The sequence below is a fragment of the Chiloscyllium plagiosum genome, unplaced genomic scaffold (assembly GCF_037043375.1).
Source record: "Chiloscyllium plagiosum isolate Xiang-an unplaced genomic scaffold, Cpla_swu_hap1 HiC_scaffold_4, whole genome shotgun sequence".
Classification (NCBI taxonomy): domain Eukaryota; kingdom Metazoa; phylum Chordata; class Chondrichthyes; order Orectolobiformes; family Hemiscylliidae; genus Chiloscyllium; species Chiloscyllium plagiosum.
Window position 1 is genome coordinate 129,225,095 of NW_028270142.1, and position 17,976 is coordinate 129,243,070.

General features: G+C 40.9%; 1 protein-coding gene across 2 annotated transcripts in view; it reads right to left on the reverse strand.

The window, feature by feature from the left end:
- lama1 (laminin, alpha 1) overlaps nucleotides 1-17,976 on the reverse strand; it is a 305,305-nt gene that overhangs the window by 166,535 nt on the left and 120,794 nt on the right. Inside the window, exons 6-13 of one of the 2 annotated variants that reach the window (XM_087986673.1) lie at nucleotides 17,750-17,839; nucleotides 12,792-12,909; nucleotides 10,446-10,624; nucleotides 9,263-9,368; nucleotides 7,881-8,041; nucleotides 5,341-5,481; nucleotides 2,174-2,347; nucleotides 188-289 (exon numbers count right to left, since the gene is read on the reverse strand). In XM_087986673.1, the coding sequence (XP_087842799.1) occupies nucleotides 188-289; nucleotides 2,174-2,347; nucleotides 5,341-5,481; nucleotides 7,881-8,041; nucleotides 9,263-9,368; nucleotides 10,446-10,624; nucleotides 12,792-12,909; nucleotides 17,750-17,839 (1,071 nt within the window). Of the gene's footprint in view, nucleotides 1-187; nucleotides 290-2,173; nucleotides 2,348-5,340; nucleotides 5,482-7,880; nucleotides 8,042-9,262; nucleotides 9,369-10,445; nucleotides 10,625-12,791; nucleotides 12,910-17,749; nucleotides 17,840-17,976 lie in introns of those variants that run through there. The other variant, XM_087986674.1, reaches the window with a different exon arrangement.

Here is a 17,976-nt window from a genome sequence, read left to right on the forward strand (position 1 = left end):
TAGCTTTATCACCAACCTGGGCTCATTCAATGCAACTACTCCACTCTGAATCACCCTTTAATTGTATGCCACCTACAATAATTGTGCCCACAGAGAATGCGTGCAGTGTGAACAGACCTCTAGCCTCACAGTTGTCTTGCTCTGTAATAAGTTCCTTTAAGTTTGGAATTGGTTCCAGCATCCTTACCTCAATGATGACATCAATATTGGAGATCGCCTCATTAACACTGCTTTCCATTGGAAAATCATACAACACAGTGAACTTCAGGTAGCCTCCATACGCAGTCAACTGGATTAAGGAAAAGACAGACAGACATGCATTTACATCTTTCACAACCTCAAGCGAAGAACTTTGGAAGTGCAGTCACTATGACCCTGTAGGACAAGGGAGAGATGGTGAAGTAGTAGTAGTCTCACTGGAGTTGCAACTCAGTGTAACCCTTCCTGATGAAGAGCTTCCTACCTGAACCTGTTGATCTTCCAGCTGAAGGAGTTGACCCCAACTGAGTGTTGCAGACTGGCATACGCCAAGGTCCAGGACTACATGTTGAGGGATGCGCTGAAGCTTGGGGCAGCTGCCGCCAAGGTGCAGTGGGGAAAGACCACTGTGTAACATCTGCCTGCCTAAGAAGAACAGGGGGCCCACGCAGTCATTTGGGCTCTGCTGACGCCTCGGCTAAATATATGGATATCTGATTGATAAATGTACAGGCCTGTATATACAAATGATAACTTCATTTGTATGAGATTCACCACATGAATGCAAAGGAATGGAATGTTTACATATGTATGGCATGACCAACTGTACAGACCATCAAAATATTTTATGAATCAAGTATATTTTTGAAATTAAGAAAAATGTCCATTTTCCTGCTCTTTGGATACTGCCTGACCTGCTGTGCTTTTCCAGCACCACTTTAATCTTTACTCTAATCTGCAGTCCTCACTTTTGCCTTGTAATCCAGTGGCCCAGGCTGATGCTGTAGGATCCCATCTGGTTCATTAGAAAGGAAATCTATTGCCCTTACCTGGTCTGGCCTATATGTGTCTCCTGGACCACAGCACTGTGGCTGATTATTAACTGCTCTCTGAAAAGGCCTGGGAAACCTCTCAATGGCTCAGAACAAAATTCTGAATTCAGAACAAACTTGAGACTTCCCACAGTTTGGATCTAAAGCTCTGATTTGACAACAGCTTTGCTGATGACGAGGAGCCTCATGAGAAGCGATCAAGGGTGAGTTGATTAGACTCCTGACCCTGTGTGACTCATAGCAGTCTAGGTCTGGATTTTCTCAGATACCATTTGCATTGAAGTTGATGAAGCCTTGCTACAGTAGGCCTGAACCTCCCTGAAATGATTCTACGCTGGATCCCTCATCATCTACAAAGGAATGAGGAATTTTCTAATCTTCAGATAGCTTGGACCCTATCTATTAAACTTGCGAAAATCCATATTCCTGAGGTATTGCCTACTCAACCATTGATATTTTGTCTTCAGCATATTAGAATACAAATGATGGGAAGTCATTTCAATAAAACACTGGGAATAGACTGAAATTTAGAGTGCGGCATTCAGGACTGGGCACTGCAGCCATGGAGTGACACATTGGCTTTGGAGGTCGTAAAGATTAGCAGGAAGCACCTACACTCACAGAAGAGAGATAACTGATGGCAGGAGAATATGGGAGAATGGGGGTCATGGGGCTGCAAAAGGTGGAGGAGTGGGTGGGAGAGAGGGAAGATACACCCCACATCCGAACACCTTTAAGTGGTCATTAATTAAGGGCCTCAGTTGGTGGTAAAGTGGGATGGTTGTATAGGGCCCAAGGATTCAGTTAACCAAGGAGTCTGCAGATACACCCAATTACATGCCCTTTTCATCCTCAATCCCATTTTCTTTAAATCGTGTAGTTGCTGTTTAATTTCCTTGGTTACGAAATGATGGTAACTATTTTGTAAGTAAATGGACACATGATGAACATGTCATAATATTTTAACTAAATTCAATAATATGCCAATATCCAATCTTGATATAATTATGTCCTACTTTTAATAATAGAAGTTGTAATGGAATTTTTCTCATGGGCCTATCATGGAAATAATTTCAAAGCATGTTTATTATTGAGAAATGAGAAATTCAAGTTGAATGATTTTTTGAAACAGGTTAGTTTACCTTATTACCCAAATACAATTCTGGCGCTGTCCAATAATACAAAGCAGGCAGAGACTTTGTGGCCTCAGTGCTGTTAACGTTCATTCGGATAGGGCCTCCATACAGATCCTGATAAGACTGGATCCTTTTAATACCTTGACGGTCAGTCACTTGCCATCCATTAACATCTGTGACCTTCAAAATAAAAATGTGAGTTGTGTGACATTTGTCATCGCATTTCAGATTATAAGATTCTGCACAGAACAAATATATTAATGCCATTCATTAGTTGGTCAACAATGTTGATGAAAACTAAATTAAATGATAATCCAAACCGAACTGCAACTGTGATATTCCTTATATAAAAAGTGCTTAAATGCTGTACAACATTGTGCATTAAAAAGAAACTTGGAAAAGGTAATTACTTTGTTTGCAGAAACAAATATTCAAAATTGGAAAATGCTCGAATCACACCTCGTTCTTTCTGACATATTGTAACCTTGTTCAGTGTGCAGATTTGGGGGGGGGGGGAACGGGGGGGACTGACTCACCCAAACATTAATGCAATTAATTTAGTGGTCCCTGACTTGTTTCATGAGACATTTAATGCAAGTGGAACATTTGATTAGCTTGATGTGATTCTTCTCATTAACTTCAAGGCACTGGAGAAGTGTTTGAATGAAACAGGCAATGCTCCAGAAGGGTTCAGACATGTCCAACTTAGTTCAAAGCAATCTAGAAACAGGAGCAGGAGTAGGCCATTTGGCCCTTCAAGCTTGCTTTGCCATTCAGTATGTCTATGACTAATAATACCCTAGTCTCACTTTCTCCCTATACCCTTTGATCCATTTAGCCCTAACAACGCTATGTAACGCCTTCTTGAAAATATTCAACGTTTGGCTTTAACTGCTTTCTGTGGCAGAGTACCATTCATTTACCACTCTCTGGGTGGAGAAGTTTCTCATGATCTCAGTCCTAAATGGTCAGCTGGTATTGACCATTGGCTTCCCAGTCATTGGGAACATACTTCCTGCATTCACCCTGTCTTGTGCTTCTAAACTCCAGTGAACACAGTCCTAACTGATCCAGTCTCTCTTGATATGTCATAGATTGGATTTCCCTGGAAGGTGCACAGAGACAGTAGAATTCCTGGCTCCACCCTGACATCTTTGATCTGGTGAGCATGGAATCTGTTAGAATGTGAGATAGGGAAACCCAGCCATCATCCCCATATACTCCCCAGCAATATCCATGTTAACACGGCTAAGCAGGTTAGGTCTTTATTCATTAGCATTTAGAAGAATGAGGGTGGTCTTACTGAAACATAAGATTCTGAGGGGTGCTGGACACGGTAAATGTTGAGAAAATGTGAGGGAATCTCAAACTAGGAGACATAGTTACAAGAGAAGGGGACAACCTAAAACTAAGAATGCAAAGGAATTTCTGCTCTCAGAATGTTTGGAACTTTCCACTCCAGACAGCTATGGAGGTTAGATCACTGAAAGTATTTGAAGATAAAAATTATAAGTTGATTGGCTGTCTTTTTGAAAAGTCAATACGATGCAGGTCAAAGTCCACAGTGTGTACCGCAATATAATGTGTGCTAATACTAAAGAGGTGTAGAAAATCAATTACATCGGATTGGATAGCGTAAATGAGACTGAAATAGGCCATTCGACCCAAACAGTCCATGCTGGTGTTAATGTTCCACTTGAATTCCTTGCCAGTTTTTTCCCATTTAAGTCTAAGATGGGAACCACCTGTTGTCTTCTCCCTCAGATGCTTGTCTCATTTCCCGTCAATGACATCTATCCTATTCCCTTGAACCACTTGCTATGAGAGTGAACTTAACTTCTCTTTAGCTGAGAAGTATCTTCTGATTTCCTTAAGGGATTTCTTCTGTACACTGATGACTTCTGATTGAACTCTCTCCCAGAAGGTGAACGTTCCCCCTGTACCCAAAATCTTTCATCCATTTGAAGACCTCTAACAGGTCACACATCAAGGGAAGACAGGACAAGACTATCATTTTCTTCAAGCTCATGACAGCTGTTTAAATTGGAAGGTACTTTTTTAGGGTTGGAGTTAACCCTAACCTCACAGATTGGATGTTTGAAATGCAGAAATATTGAAGGATGGACTGAGCAAGTTAAAAGCTCCATTGTCTTGTGAAAAAAACAATACGTCAGATTGGGAGATGCTGTGATGAGTTTTACTGAACCAGTGAAACCAAATTCACATTTACATCATCAATTAAGATTTACAAATTCTAGTTTGAGAGAAATTATTCATTCATATTAAAGGTCTAAGTTTCAAAATAAACATGCTGCTCAACCACTGCATTGGTAAACTGGAACCAATATCTGTGGGGTAAAGAGTTAATTATTATCTTTAACTCTAATACCTTCTATACATAAACAGTTATGTCATAGCAACAATCACTCATATGGAACTTGAGCCCAAGTCTGTGGGGTTCCACAAGATCTCCACTCTTGTCAAAAATTATGCTTAATAAAGATTGTTCATATTCAATCACGAGACAGAAGACCACACCTTACTACAATATCCACCCAGATTAAATTAAATTTGAACTTGCTGCTCAGTTAAAAATGAAAACTGTTTCCTCCTGATGCCTGCTTTCACAGGAACTAATTCTGCTCTACTGGGAATAGCGATTTGCTGAAAGCTTAATGACCAAATCCTGGGTCTACAAGAAATAAAACAAATCCCCACTTATGAAGTCCAAGACACCCAATACAACAATTCAGGAGCGTACCAGGCAATTTATAGACATGAAATTGTTATAAAAGCCATGCAATTTTCTTCTGTGCCGTTTCAAGGTTTAAACAGAGATTTAATAGACTGTGTAACCTTGCACAACAATTTTACAATGGAGCAACTGACAACTCGAAGCACAGAGCTGGCTTACTGAAATATAGCATAGTGACTATTTACAAATCCATGCCAGTGGCATGTTAAAAATCCTTTCAAATGCAGAGTAGAGTTAAATTGCCCCTTGCACTATTTTCCTGATGCTTGGTACAACACACTGTGCTGGACTCGTAATGGCTCCTAAAACAGCCAGCTTCATCTGCTTCCAATGAAATGAAAACTATCCCACAAGGAGAGGTATTTGCGAAATGTAAATAAAACCCACGCAGGCACATCATGAACCAGTCACCACTCACCTGTGTAATGGACCAGGAAATGCTTTCGCAAACACCGGAGAGCCCAAAGCAGAAGCACTCTGTGCATCCTTCGGGATTCCTCTCCTGCAAGTTGTAGAACCCTGGCTTGCACTGGTTACAGTTCTCCCCCTCCACGTTTCTCTGTAATTTAGATTTGTTCAGGTCTGAGCATGAATTAATGAAGGCAGTGCATTTTATGACTTATACCCCACACTTATAAATAACCACCATCATTTGCAATCTTAACATGCACCAGTGAAAGCATGGCATCAGACATTGTTATCACAGTCAAATGCAACTGGGGGACAACTCATTAAAGCATCGGACAGAGATGTTCTGAGAAAACTCAGTGTCTCTACACTCAGATTGTAGGCAGTAACTTCCAAATTGCCACCAAGGTTTGGGCCTTCTCTCCAGCGATGTTTTTAATACCTAAAACTGCATAGCTCCCATAACAGACAGTTAGGCATGGGTAACACAGTATTGAATGATTCAACAAGCATTTGTTACAGCTCTGCATGGATTCAGGTTTTATACTCACAAGCTCTTCAGTGTATGGGCTAATATGAAGTTATTTGGTTACCGAGTGCCGTATGCTTTCATCAGCTTGTTGTGTTTCAAATAGGGCCTGGTTAAAATGGAGTCTGAGACATTTATACCCTCAGGTCAAATACTACGATGATATCACGGGAATGTCTCTTATAGGCAGACTGCATATCAACTGTGAGACATAACGCAACATCTATACTTTGGAGAGTATGGGGTAAACATAATTATCCAGTTGTCAATCTGTGCTCAAAGCAAGATACTGGAGACTCGGTAGAAACTAGGCCTCAGGCTTTATCCGGGTGACGAGGTGGGTGTTGTTGCATGCCCCTGACTGCTCTCATTAGGGAAGAACCAAGTTGTAGCATCTATTTTCCCAGCAGCAACCCTGTGGCAAAGAAAGAACTGGATAGAACCATGTAGTAGCACCCCAGGGCAACCCAACTCACTTGACAACCAATTAGGTGAAGCTGCAGTTGTAATGCAGAAAAATGCTGCAGCAATTATTGTACAGCAAGCTCCCATAAATAGCCAGAAAGTAGTGACTGGTAGTTTTTCAATCTGTTGGTTCAGGAATAAATATTGGTCACAACCTCAGGAATATCTCCTCTGTTTCTCAACCACAGGAGCAGGTGGGACATCAGTTCAGTGTTTCGTTCAAATGATAGTGCAGCACTCCCTCAGTACTGCACACAAAGTGTTTTGAGTCTAAAATGTTTGCCTTATGTTACTGAACCTGCAACCTGTGAGGGACACTGAGCTAAGGCTGGTCCAGCATGTCTCTGGAAGGCTTTGGGGTAGACTGATCCACAGGATGGCTTTTATCATTTACAAAACCTGACTATGACCTTTTAGGTGGGGGCTGCTGAAACAGCCTGAGAAAACTCTGTGCCTCTCTATGGGACAAAAAAAAATGAGTGATGCACAAAGAGGAGGATTTCAGAGGAGGGGTCAACATTCATGCAGACAGGCCAAAAGCAGTCCTTCTACTAAAATGGTATTCTGTGCAGGAGTTTCATCAGTGAATAAATAACCCTTTATTTCTCTTTACTTTACAACATGGTAAGATATAATTAAATTGTGGCAGGATAGCACTGGTGGGCATATCTGACATTTTCTGATTTCTTGCACATTGCCCTGAGAGTGATGACATTCTGGAAACATTTGTTTACAAGTAAATCTAATCCTGTGACATTAACCGAGGCAGCCATTGAATAGTGAGCATTTTAATCCTTTTAATGCCCAGGCGTTCAGTAGTGAACACTGACTTTACTGAATAGTTCCAAACTGCTTTCTTTCAATCCGGGCCCCAGCATCCTTGCAACTGCACAGGAAGTAAATAAACATTACGGGGTTGGGGAAAGATGAGGTTGTGATACAGGAATAAATCAGAATTTTCACCTCAACCTTGACTTTGTGGTTGGGGAGGAAGTGTGTGGGGAATAAAGATGGATCTTCCAACCAGTCCAACTCCCTGACATTGTTTTTACCTTGAAATTCTGCAGGAAATTCCTTCCTTTACACCTTTTAATTGGGATAGTGGAATTGAAAAGGAAAATGGTTAAACTTGCTATTTGGCCCTGCTCCTTCTACCTCCCTCTTCCTCCCTCCTCTTCTCTCCCTCCCCCCTCTCTCTCTCTCTCTCTTTCTCTACAAATAGCAAACTGCAGCTCCTACAATGCTTGTGATCATCCATTAGCTCTGAGACCCTTCCCACCATCCAATAATTGGATGGCAAGCAAATCAAGCCAAAAAAACACCGCGCAAGGGTCAGGACGTGCATTAGATTTCCAATTTCCCAGTCCAAAACACAAACCTGTAGCACTGCATTCTCATGTAGATCCGTATTGGGTCTTTACAAAACTTACAGACTTTCCCTTTCTCTGAAAGGGACTGGAAAGAAGAGCTTTTCACTGTGCCTCGGTACACGTGACAATAAATTCAATTCAATTCAATTCAAGAAGTTGTGCCATTGTCAGATGGCATCGACAAACCTTGCATTGGCACGGCTCAGCGCAAGGGTCATCATTGATGCTACCAGCTACACTACAGTTACAGCGTGCACAACTGGGAAAGCCTTTGAAGCCCGGAGCACAATGGCTGCATGTCTTCCCTGTGTAACCGTCTTGGCAATGGCACTGACCAGGGAACAGGCCTAGGACAAAATAAAATTAGAAAGCAAATCAACATGAGAGAAAACTGGTGCAGATCCATTCGAAATTCAATTAATTTATGCAGTGCCTGACAAACAAGTGGAATGGAAGTCATAAGCCCAGGTCGTGTGAAATAAAGTACAAAAGGTTTGGGGAGATATTTGAGAGCTTGAGCCATTGACACCCACCAATGAGCATCAGTCAAATAACATTGCAGTTTGCTATTTCCTGGTCTTCTACCTACTCCTATTATTCAGCGTGTACTGTAGCATTAGGTCTTTTACAAAGTCTCTCCAAATACAATGGTTGATCAATGAATATATGCTGTTTGGGTAAGGCCACTTCATCGGCATTCTTCAATGTTTGCTTCTTCCACCACCGACAGTCAGTAGCAGCAGTATGTATCATCTACAAGATATACTGCAGCAAATCACCAAGTCCCCTTCAACTGCACTTTTCAAACTTGACCTTTACCATAGAGTCATAGAGTTATATAGAGATGTACAGTACGGAAACCAATCTTTTGGTCCAACTCGTCCGAGCCGACCAGATATCCTAAATTAATCTAGTCCCATTTGCCAGCATTTGGCCCATATTCATGTACACTACTAGATGCCTTTTAAATGTTGTCATTATTCCATCCTCCACCACTTCCTCTGGCAGCATATTCCATACACGCACCACTCTCTGTGTGAAAAACGTTGCCCCTCAAGTCCTTTTTAAATCTTTCCCTTCTCATCTTAAACCTACGCTCTCTAATTTTGAACTCCCCTACCCTGGGAAAAAGACCTTGGTCATTCACCCTATCTATGCCCCTCGTGATTTTATGAACCTCTATAAGGGCACCCCTCAGCCTCTGACGCTCCAAGGAAAATAGCCCTAGCCTATTCAGCCTCTCCCCATAGCTCAAACCCTTCAATCATCTAGGAGAGGATAATGAATGTATGAGAGCACCATCACCTTCAAAATATTCCCTTCTAAATAATGCACCCATCTTGACTCAGAATTATATCACCACATCTTTACTGTAGCTCGGTCAAAATTCCAGCATGTCCTCCCTCAGTGTACTTGTGGGTGTTCCTGTGCCGAATGAACTGTAGCAGTGCGTGTTAGTGGCTCATCATAAATTATGCATGGACAATCAGGAATAAACAATGCCAGCAATAGTTTCATCCCATGAAAGATTAAAGAGAGCAAATAAGACCCATTTAAGATCAACTCACCACGTTCTATAAGCGCGTGATTATCATCCTTCACACAAGTAGCATTTATAGATCCTGCTGGGTTACAGTCACATGGCAAGCAAGGATCATGGTCAAAAGGAGAGACCTATAAATAGAACAACATTATCAGCTCTTTCAGCTCTCCACTGTTGAATGCCACCTTGAACGCCATCCTAATCTTAAAAACAATTTTCATCAATACATTTAAAAATTGTAAGTCAACATATTTTAAATAGAATGCAAGGAAGATATCAATTTGCAATAGGACCCATGCTTTACAGTTGAAGATTCTCCACAGGGTCCACTTAGCCCCAGACCATTTGTCAAAATTTAAACCAGGGGTATCTTCAGCATGTCCCAAGTGCAAGGTCTGTACGGGTACTCTTACCCATTGTCTTTGGTCTTGTGACAGGTTTTAAACATATTGGAGCGTTGTGGTGGGTGAAATGGAGAGGAGTTTAGGTGTAGGGGTGGAGAAGGATCCTATTTCTCTCCTTTTGGGCCTACCCATTGCATTTCCTGCAGACGCGCATAAGAAAAAACTTTTCAATATTCTTACATTCTGTGCAAGGAAGAATATCTTGCTAGGTTGGATATCAGTAAACCCCCCCAGGCCTGTTGGGTTGGCGGAAGATTGTTATGGTTCATATTCCCCTGGATTTTCTCACAAAAATGGAACACCACAAAACTGAGAAGTTTTACAAGACGTGGCAATCCTTTTTGAAATACCTGGACACAGATTTAACTAACAAGGGCTTTTATATAGCCGTAATGATTGTGTTTCATGAGTCCAATATCCAGGGAGGAGGAACTGTGAATGTATGAGTATTTGGTTTGGCTGGGCTGAGTTATTACTATTTTATTGTTTGCTGTTAGGTATTTATTTAGTTAGTTAAATGGCTAGTTTAGGTTTGTATAGCAGGGTGGGTTGGGATTTTTTTATTATTTGGGTTTAGTTTTGTACTATTTTTGTACTGTTTTGAATTGCATTGTTTTGTATTTGTTGTAGTATTTAAAAATCTATTTTTTCTTAATAAAAATAGATTATTAAAAAATATATTTTTAATGATGTCATCTGAAATGCATTGTTTTAATATCGCAACATTGTTGGAAGAATGGAGAGCGAGTTGGCTAAATGAGGAAATGAGTGAGACTAAAGAATTCTATTTCACGTAATAGTTACCTTGTGAGGTCTGTAGAAGCCATCAATACAGGTCTCACAGTTGATGCCTGCAGTGTTGTTGGTACAATTAATACAGACACCCCCACCATTGTACTGACCATGTATGTTCAAACTCAGCTTGCGATCAGCTACACTCTGGTCATAGTAACAGTCTTCTGCTTTGTCATGGCAGTTACACTCTATTTAAAAAACAATTGAGGTAAATGTTTTCAATATCTGACTCAAATCAGACTGATAGCTATTTTACTAATTAATGATGTCTACTAAAACCTTCATGTATCCATCAAAGCTGTACAAATATGAAAGATGCACCAGAAACTCTTGAGAACTGCTACCATAATCTTTACATCGCTTCAAGCTACATTTCAGTCATGCAATTGAAATGTTTGACGTTTTGGTGGATCAAACATGGCATTATTATTTTACATTCAACTTAAAATGACCATGGTACAGTTAATTTTATTGCAAAGTAAAGGAAAATAGTAGTTTTTGTTTGGAGAGGGAAGGCAGATCAGAGAGAGGTCAGCAATGATATGGATCTTCATGCTGCATCGAACGGGAGAGTTCAGTCCAATCGTTGCCAGAAGGTTTGAGAACCTGAGAACACCATTTCATAGTGAATGAGAAAAGAACAAAAGGTGACATGTGGAAGATCCATTAGATTAGGATCAGAGATGCTAATCCTGAGCGTGCAGGGGGCAGGACATTTTTTAAAAGTCCATTCATGGGATGTAGATGTTGCTGGCTAGTTGCCCTTGAGAAGGTGGGTTCTTGAATTACTGCATTGTGGCTTTAGGTAGGGAACTGGCACATTGTCTGAGGAGGAGCGGTTTGCTGCAGAAAAGTGGGGCTTGCTGAGTCAACAATCACAAGGAATGGGAGGGAAGTGGACAACAGGAGGTTGGTGCAGGCCAGGAGGCCATAACAACAGCAACAATCAGGCCTTTTAATCATGGAGTGGTAAGTGGGGAAGAGATGTTAGGCAGGTCGGTGATGCTAGTGAGGTGGGGAAAATGGGCTAGCATCAGTCTTAAATCACTTCTCTTTACTTAAAAGGACAAAACTCCTTTGAGGAAAGAGCACTGTCTGATGATTCTTCAACCATTACTGAGTTGGTGAATAGCACATATCTGACCCAGAATGAGTGTGTGGACTGCCATACTAGAGGGCTACTATAGAGACAGAGTCATACAGCACGGAAACAGAGCCTTCAGTCCAACTCATCCATGCCAATCAGATATCCCAATCTGCCCTCGTCCCATTTGCCAGCATTTGGCCCCTATCCCACTAAACCCTTCCTGTTCACATACCCATCCAGATATCTTTTAAATGCTGTAATTGTACGAGCCTCCACCACTTCCTCTGGCAGCTCATTCCATACACGCACCACCCACTGTGTGGAAAGTTTACCCCTTAGGTACCTTTTATATCTTTCCCCTCTCGCCTTAAATATATATTCTCTAGTTTTAGACTCCCTCTCCCTTGGAAAAAGAACTTGGTTATTCACCCTATCCATGCCCCTCATGGCTTCATAAACCTCTATAAGGTTACCTCTCAGCCTCCAACGCTCCAGGAAAAACAGCCCCAGCCTATTCAGCCTCTCCCTGTAGCTCCAGCCCCAGCAACATCCTTGCAAATCTTTGTGGCACCCTCTCAAATTTAACAACATCCTTCCGAAAGAAGGGCAACCAGAACTGTACAGTGTTTTAAAAGCGGCCTCACCAATGTCCTGTACAGCCACAACATGACATCCTAACTCCTAAGACCATAAGACATAGGAGTGGAAGTAAGGCCATTTGGCCCATCGAGTCCACTCTGCCATTCAATCACGGCTGATGGGCATTTCAACTCCACTTACCCGCATTCTCCCCTATGCTCAATGTTCTGATCAATGAAGGCAAGTGTGCCAAACGTTATTTTCACCACCTTGTCTATCTGCAACTCTACTTTCAAGGAACAATGCACCTGTACCCTTAGGTCTCTGTGTTCAGCACCTCTCCCCATACAGTTAACGGCCTTACCGTTAACTGTATGTATTCTGAGCTGATTTGCCCTACTAAAATGCAACACCTCACATTTATCTAAATTAAACTTCATCTGCTACTCCTCAGCTCATTGGTCCATCTGATCAAGGTCCCATTGTACCCTGACATAGCCTTCTTCACTGTCCACTACAGCACCAATTGGTATCATCTGCAAACTTACTAACCGTATCTCCTATGTTAACATCCAAATCATTTATATAAACGACAAAAAGCAGTGAACCCAGCACTGACCCTTGAAATGGCAGCTGTGTCACCCATCTTCTCTGCCTTCTACTAAATGTGTTGAGAAATATTTACTCACTCTCACAAGTGTTGTCAGAAGCAAAGGTTCCAGACTGCCATGGTTTCTGATGGTAACCAGGGCAACACTCATTGCAGCTCTCCCCACAGGTATTGTGTTCACATTGGCACTGCAATCTCTATTTTTAAAAAATTTAGGAAAAAAAAGAAAATGTTACTTTCCTTGATTTTAGTAGTATTCTCAATTTCAAACAACCCAGGAGAAAAAAAGGTGTTCAGAATTAAATATTAAGGCAGGATCTAAACTGGAAGCTGTAATTGAAAAACTGCTGAGCAGGTATTCGTTTACTTGCTCCTCAGTCCAGCACTTTGTCTTTTCAACTTGTTAAAAAAAATTGATTCCATGCATTGAGTCTAAATGCAGTGATTTTACTGAGATCAACCGGTGTCAAAGTTCAGCTCCGCAAACACTTAGTAATCAACAGCACTTGATTGAAGAAGTTTGTGCTAGACAGATGGTTCTGGTTTGTTTGAGTCCAAGCTCAGTTCTCTGAATAGGGATGAGAAAAGAAACAGATTTCTGTGATGTTTAAACAGCCCAGAAAGCAAAGCTTTCTCAAGGTTATTTCAATGGCCAAAAGAGGCAAGATCAAAATGGAGCAGAGATCAGATATCAGGTCTGTGGCTAAATTCAAGGAAAATTAGAATTTTAAAGCACTGTCAGCTTTGCCCAATTCAAAAGCACTTTGGACTGTTTATATTTCTTTAAGCGCCTCACTTCCTCATTGGAGATTTCTTTGAAAGTCAGGCTACGTATTTTTTATTTTTGCTTCATGTACTGGGATTTGGGCTGGCGAAATCTAATCCAGACGAAGTGGGAATATTGAGGGAGGGCTTGGAATGGTATTTCATTCTGTCATATTGCAACATCAATCAAAATTTCTCATTAGGCAAATCTTCGATATGTAGCTAATCATTACTTCCCCACATCGCAAGAGCACCTAATGATGTGGAAGACTGTTGACACTACAAAACTGTGTACTGATTGTCAACAACCACAGTTTCTCCGCTAGTCAAAATGATAATATAGTATTTTCTGCCTGTGAGAATTGTGGAGCCACTTTGCTTGATAACTTTCTAGTAAATGTAGAAAGGTGTCTGCTCTAGTCTCTATTTAGCCTGTAAAGTGAACCATTTGAAGTAAAATAACTCACTGTCCAACACTGCTTCTATTTTCAGGAACCCAGCAACCCAGCCTAAACGCCAAGTAGCCAAAACACGCTGTTGTTCCAGTGCATCAGGGCTGGTCTATGACCCAAGCTTGAAGATTGCATTGCCCAAGGTCCAGGACAGAATGCTAATGGCGCTGAAAAGGCACAGTGGAGAAAGACCACTGTCTAAGGCTCTTTAGCCACAGAAAACCCAGGGGATGGAAACGGTGAGAAACTCCTTCAGGCCAAATGTTCAACATGTAGTACAGCAAATCTTTTATTAACTACATCTGTGCTGGTTGATCAAATATTCTGGATAATCAAGAGGTGGACATAATCAATATAAAAACACACACTAAATAGTAATAGAAATGGAATGCAGTGGGTATACACATCACTGTTATATGTTATTTACACCATAAGTCATTTAAATAATAATGCAACTTTGCCTTTTCAGTCACACCCTTTCAGCTGACTACTCGGGCATCACGGAGATCGTGATAATATAATAAACTTTGCGTATGAGGTATATAAATTTTGCCGGTTTATCAAGAGTGCCAGTTCATAAGTTGCTAAAGTTTGCTAAAAATATGATCAATTCTTCAATTGTAACTGTAGTCATGTACAGCATTAGAGGAAACAATTTAGTTTATGCCTTATGTTCAGTCTGCATGGTATTTTATTACATTAATTTTATGGATAAATTTTAGTTTGGAACAAAAGCAAACCTAGAACAAATAATCTTTTCATTAGCATCAGAGAGTTGATTAGAGGCTCAAACAAAATTATTGGAAGAAGGGGTTTGGATTCATTAGGTATAAGCTCAGTGCTGGGAAAATGGGAGCTGTCTCGCAAGTTATTTAACTTGGAGGTAGAGAGAGTTATTAACGAAACAGTGGGAGGGGAGGATCATATGACAGAAGATCTGGTAGGTTAAATGGAAAGGCCAAAGGAATATAGAAAGGAAAATAAGGAAACTGCTACTAAGGAAGTCGCAAAAGGGGACAGAGGATACAAATTTAACACTAGTCCAGCAAATTAGACCAGATTTGGCAAAAACAGTAAAATGACACAAGTAAATTCTGTATTTAAATATGTGCAGCATTTGTAACCAAGCAGGTAAACCAATAGCTCAAATAGATATAAATATGTCTGACTTGTTTGCAATTACAGAGGTCTGGCTGCAAGGTGACTAGAACTGAGACTTGCATTTTCAAGAATATTAGAGAACTCAGAAGAACAAAAATGTAGGACAAGATGATGAGGTCGCTCTGTTCATTAAGGATGGCATTAGTACAATAAGGAGAGATAACTTTAGTTTTAAACACCAAGCTGTAAAATCAGTTCGAATAGAGATAAATATCAAATGTAAGAATCTGAGCAGAGTCTGTGTATCCTAACAGCAGGATGGAGTATCCAGGAAGAAATGGCGGGCACTTATAAGAAAGGTGTAGCATTAATCATGGGAGGTTTTAATCCACAAATAGATTGGACAAATCAGATTGGCAAATGGCAAATTGGCACCTGGAAAGTGAGTTCATGGAGTCTTTTTTTAGCAGAAATTTCTTTTAGCAACACATTCTACAGCCAATCAGTGGGCTAGTCTAGATCTGGGCACATGCCGTGATTCAGGATGTATTAATGACCCCACAGTGAAGAAGCCTCCGAGTATCAGGGATGAGATGGCTGATTAGCTTAAATTAGTATTTTAAACTTAAATAAGGGTGTCAAGCGTGAAGACTGAGCTAGATAAGATGATTCCCTACAGTGTGGAAACAAGTCCTTTAGCCCAACAAGTCCACACCAGCCTTCCGAAGAGTAACCCACCCAGACCTATTCCCCTATCCTATATTTACCCATGACTAATGTACCTAACTATGGGCAATTTAGCATGGCCAATTCATCTGACCTGCACATTTTTGGACTGTGGGAGGAAACCAGAGCACCCAGAGGATGCCCACGCAGACACGGGGAGAATGTGCAAATTCCACACAGACAGTTGCCCAAATCAGGAATGGAACCCAGGCCCCTGGCGCTGTTAGGCAGCAGTGCTAACCACTGAGCCACCATGCCACCCCGAGCTAAATTGAACTGAGAAGGAGATATTTCATAACTCCCTGCAGTGATACATTTTGGTGAGAAAGGACAACTCTTTGAGAAGAATCTGTTGCCAAATAAGAAAGTTGATTATAGGATATAAGGAAATGGCTGGAACATTAAACAGCCTCTCTCTTCAAAGCAGAAGACATTTAAAAGCCTTCCAGAAATACATGTAAATTAAAAATAAGTAAAAGGAAGAAACTTAAAACAATTACAATCACTATAGAAAGGTTGTCAAGGAAGCTACTGAAACTAAAATCTGACAAGTCCCCAGGACCTGTTAACCTGCATCTTCCAGGTCTTAAAAAAAGTAACAAACTGGTTGTAATTTTCCCCAGATTCCCAAGATTGTGAAAAGGTCCCATCAGATTGGAAACTATTGAACGCACCTCCTCTTTTCAAGAATCACAGGAAACTGCAGGTCAGTTAGCCTAATATCCGACAGAGAGAAATGCTGCTATTATTATGAAGTTGGCAGCTTCATAAAGAGTGATCGTGACATGCTTGAATTTTAATTCAGTCAGAGGGACTGAATGACAGAACAGACTCAAATAGCAGAAAAGCCTACTCCTGTTCTTAGGCTGCATGCGCGTACGTAAATTTAATAGCGGGTGGTTTAAACAGCAGCTCACTATTTTAAAATTCCATGGCATGATGTGTAACAATGTTAGAGAAGCATCTTGAGTGAGTAACATTTCCTTTAGGTTAAACTGACAACCTGAGGTACTTTAAGTAGATTACTCTGATCAATAACAACTTACATTTATAAGCAACACTAATGAAGCAAGAAGAGAAAGGAAGTTGATACCAGCAACTCCTTGTCACCATTCCCTTAATCAATGTTAATTTCTTCAAAAGAAATTAAAACTGGGTTTTTTTTCTACAGTTTTGCCTGAAATGAAGATGTGGGAAGGCCTGACATCACATTCCGCCCCCATTGTGTCAACTTCACCTCCCACAACAGCAGGGAAGATGGGATTTAAATGCCCTATAGCAAGGATGTTGTGAAACTTGAAAGGGTTCAGAAAAGATTTACAAGGATGTTGCCAGGGTTGGAGGGTTTGAGCTATAGGGAGAGGTTGAATACGCTGAGGCTGTTTTCCCTGGAGCGTTGGAGGCTGAGGGGTGACCTTATAGAGGTTTACAAAATCATGAGGAGCATGGTAGGGTGAATGACTGGAATGGGATGGATTTTGGGAAAGTGACATTTTTGCTCCCGATATCTGACACTGCCCCCCTCCAGGGGCTGCCATTATTTTAGACACTGACACTACTTCTGCCCCTTTTGAAATTAGTTTCTCTACTGTAGTCAGTGTAGGTGTAATTCTGCCATCTTTGCCTAGGGCAGGTAAAGATGGCAGAATTACTTTCAATGCATTCTGCACGAGGAGGAATCCAAACACATTGGGTCATATTGGAATGATGGGATTAACTCTAATCACCTTAACTGGTGCAGGCATGATATCTCTGTGCCATAACTTTTCTGTGGTTTTACAACTATCTTTATTACACTGCTTGCAGAGGAATAACTACAGATATAAAGGAGGAGTTTGGGTAGTAATTTGACCAAGATGTGCCAGATCAAAAATGCCACCCACTTGACACAAGTATTCACAATCCGATCAGATCTTGGTTTGTGGCCAGTTTTGATGACTGCACAATGCTACACATGCACTAATTTTTTGACGGAATTAAATCAGCTACGAACCATTAGTGTTTCATCCCACGGACAGCTGCGTGCATGACCATAACAGATACACATGCCTCCAACAGAGATGTCCTTGATGGAATAATAATACTGTGCAAGAGAACAAACCAGATGTATATTTAAACGTTTTACTATTCAACGTGAGTCACCACGTTCAGTTTCTCAATCCACAGAACGTACAAATATGAGCTTTACATTTATCCCGGATAGACATTTGAAAATTAAGT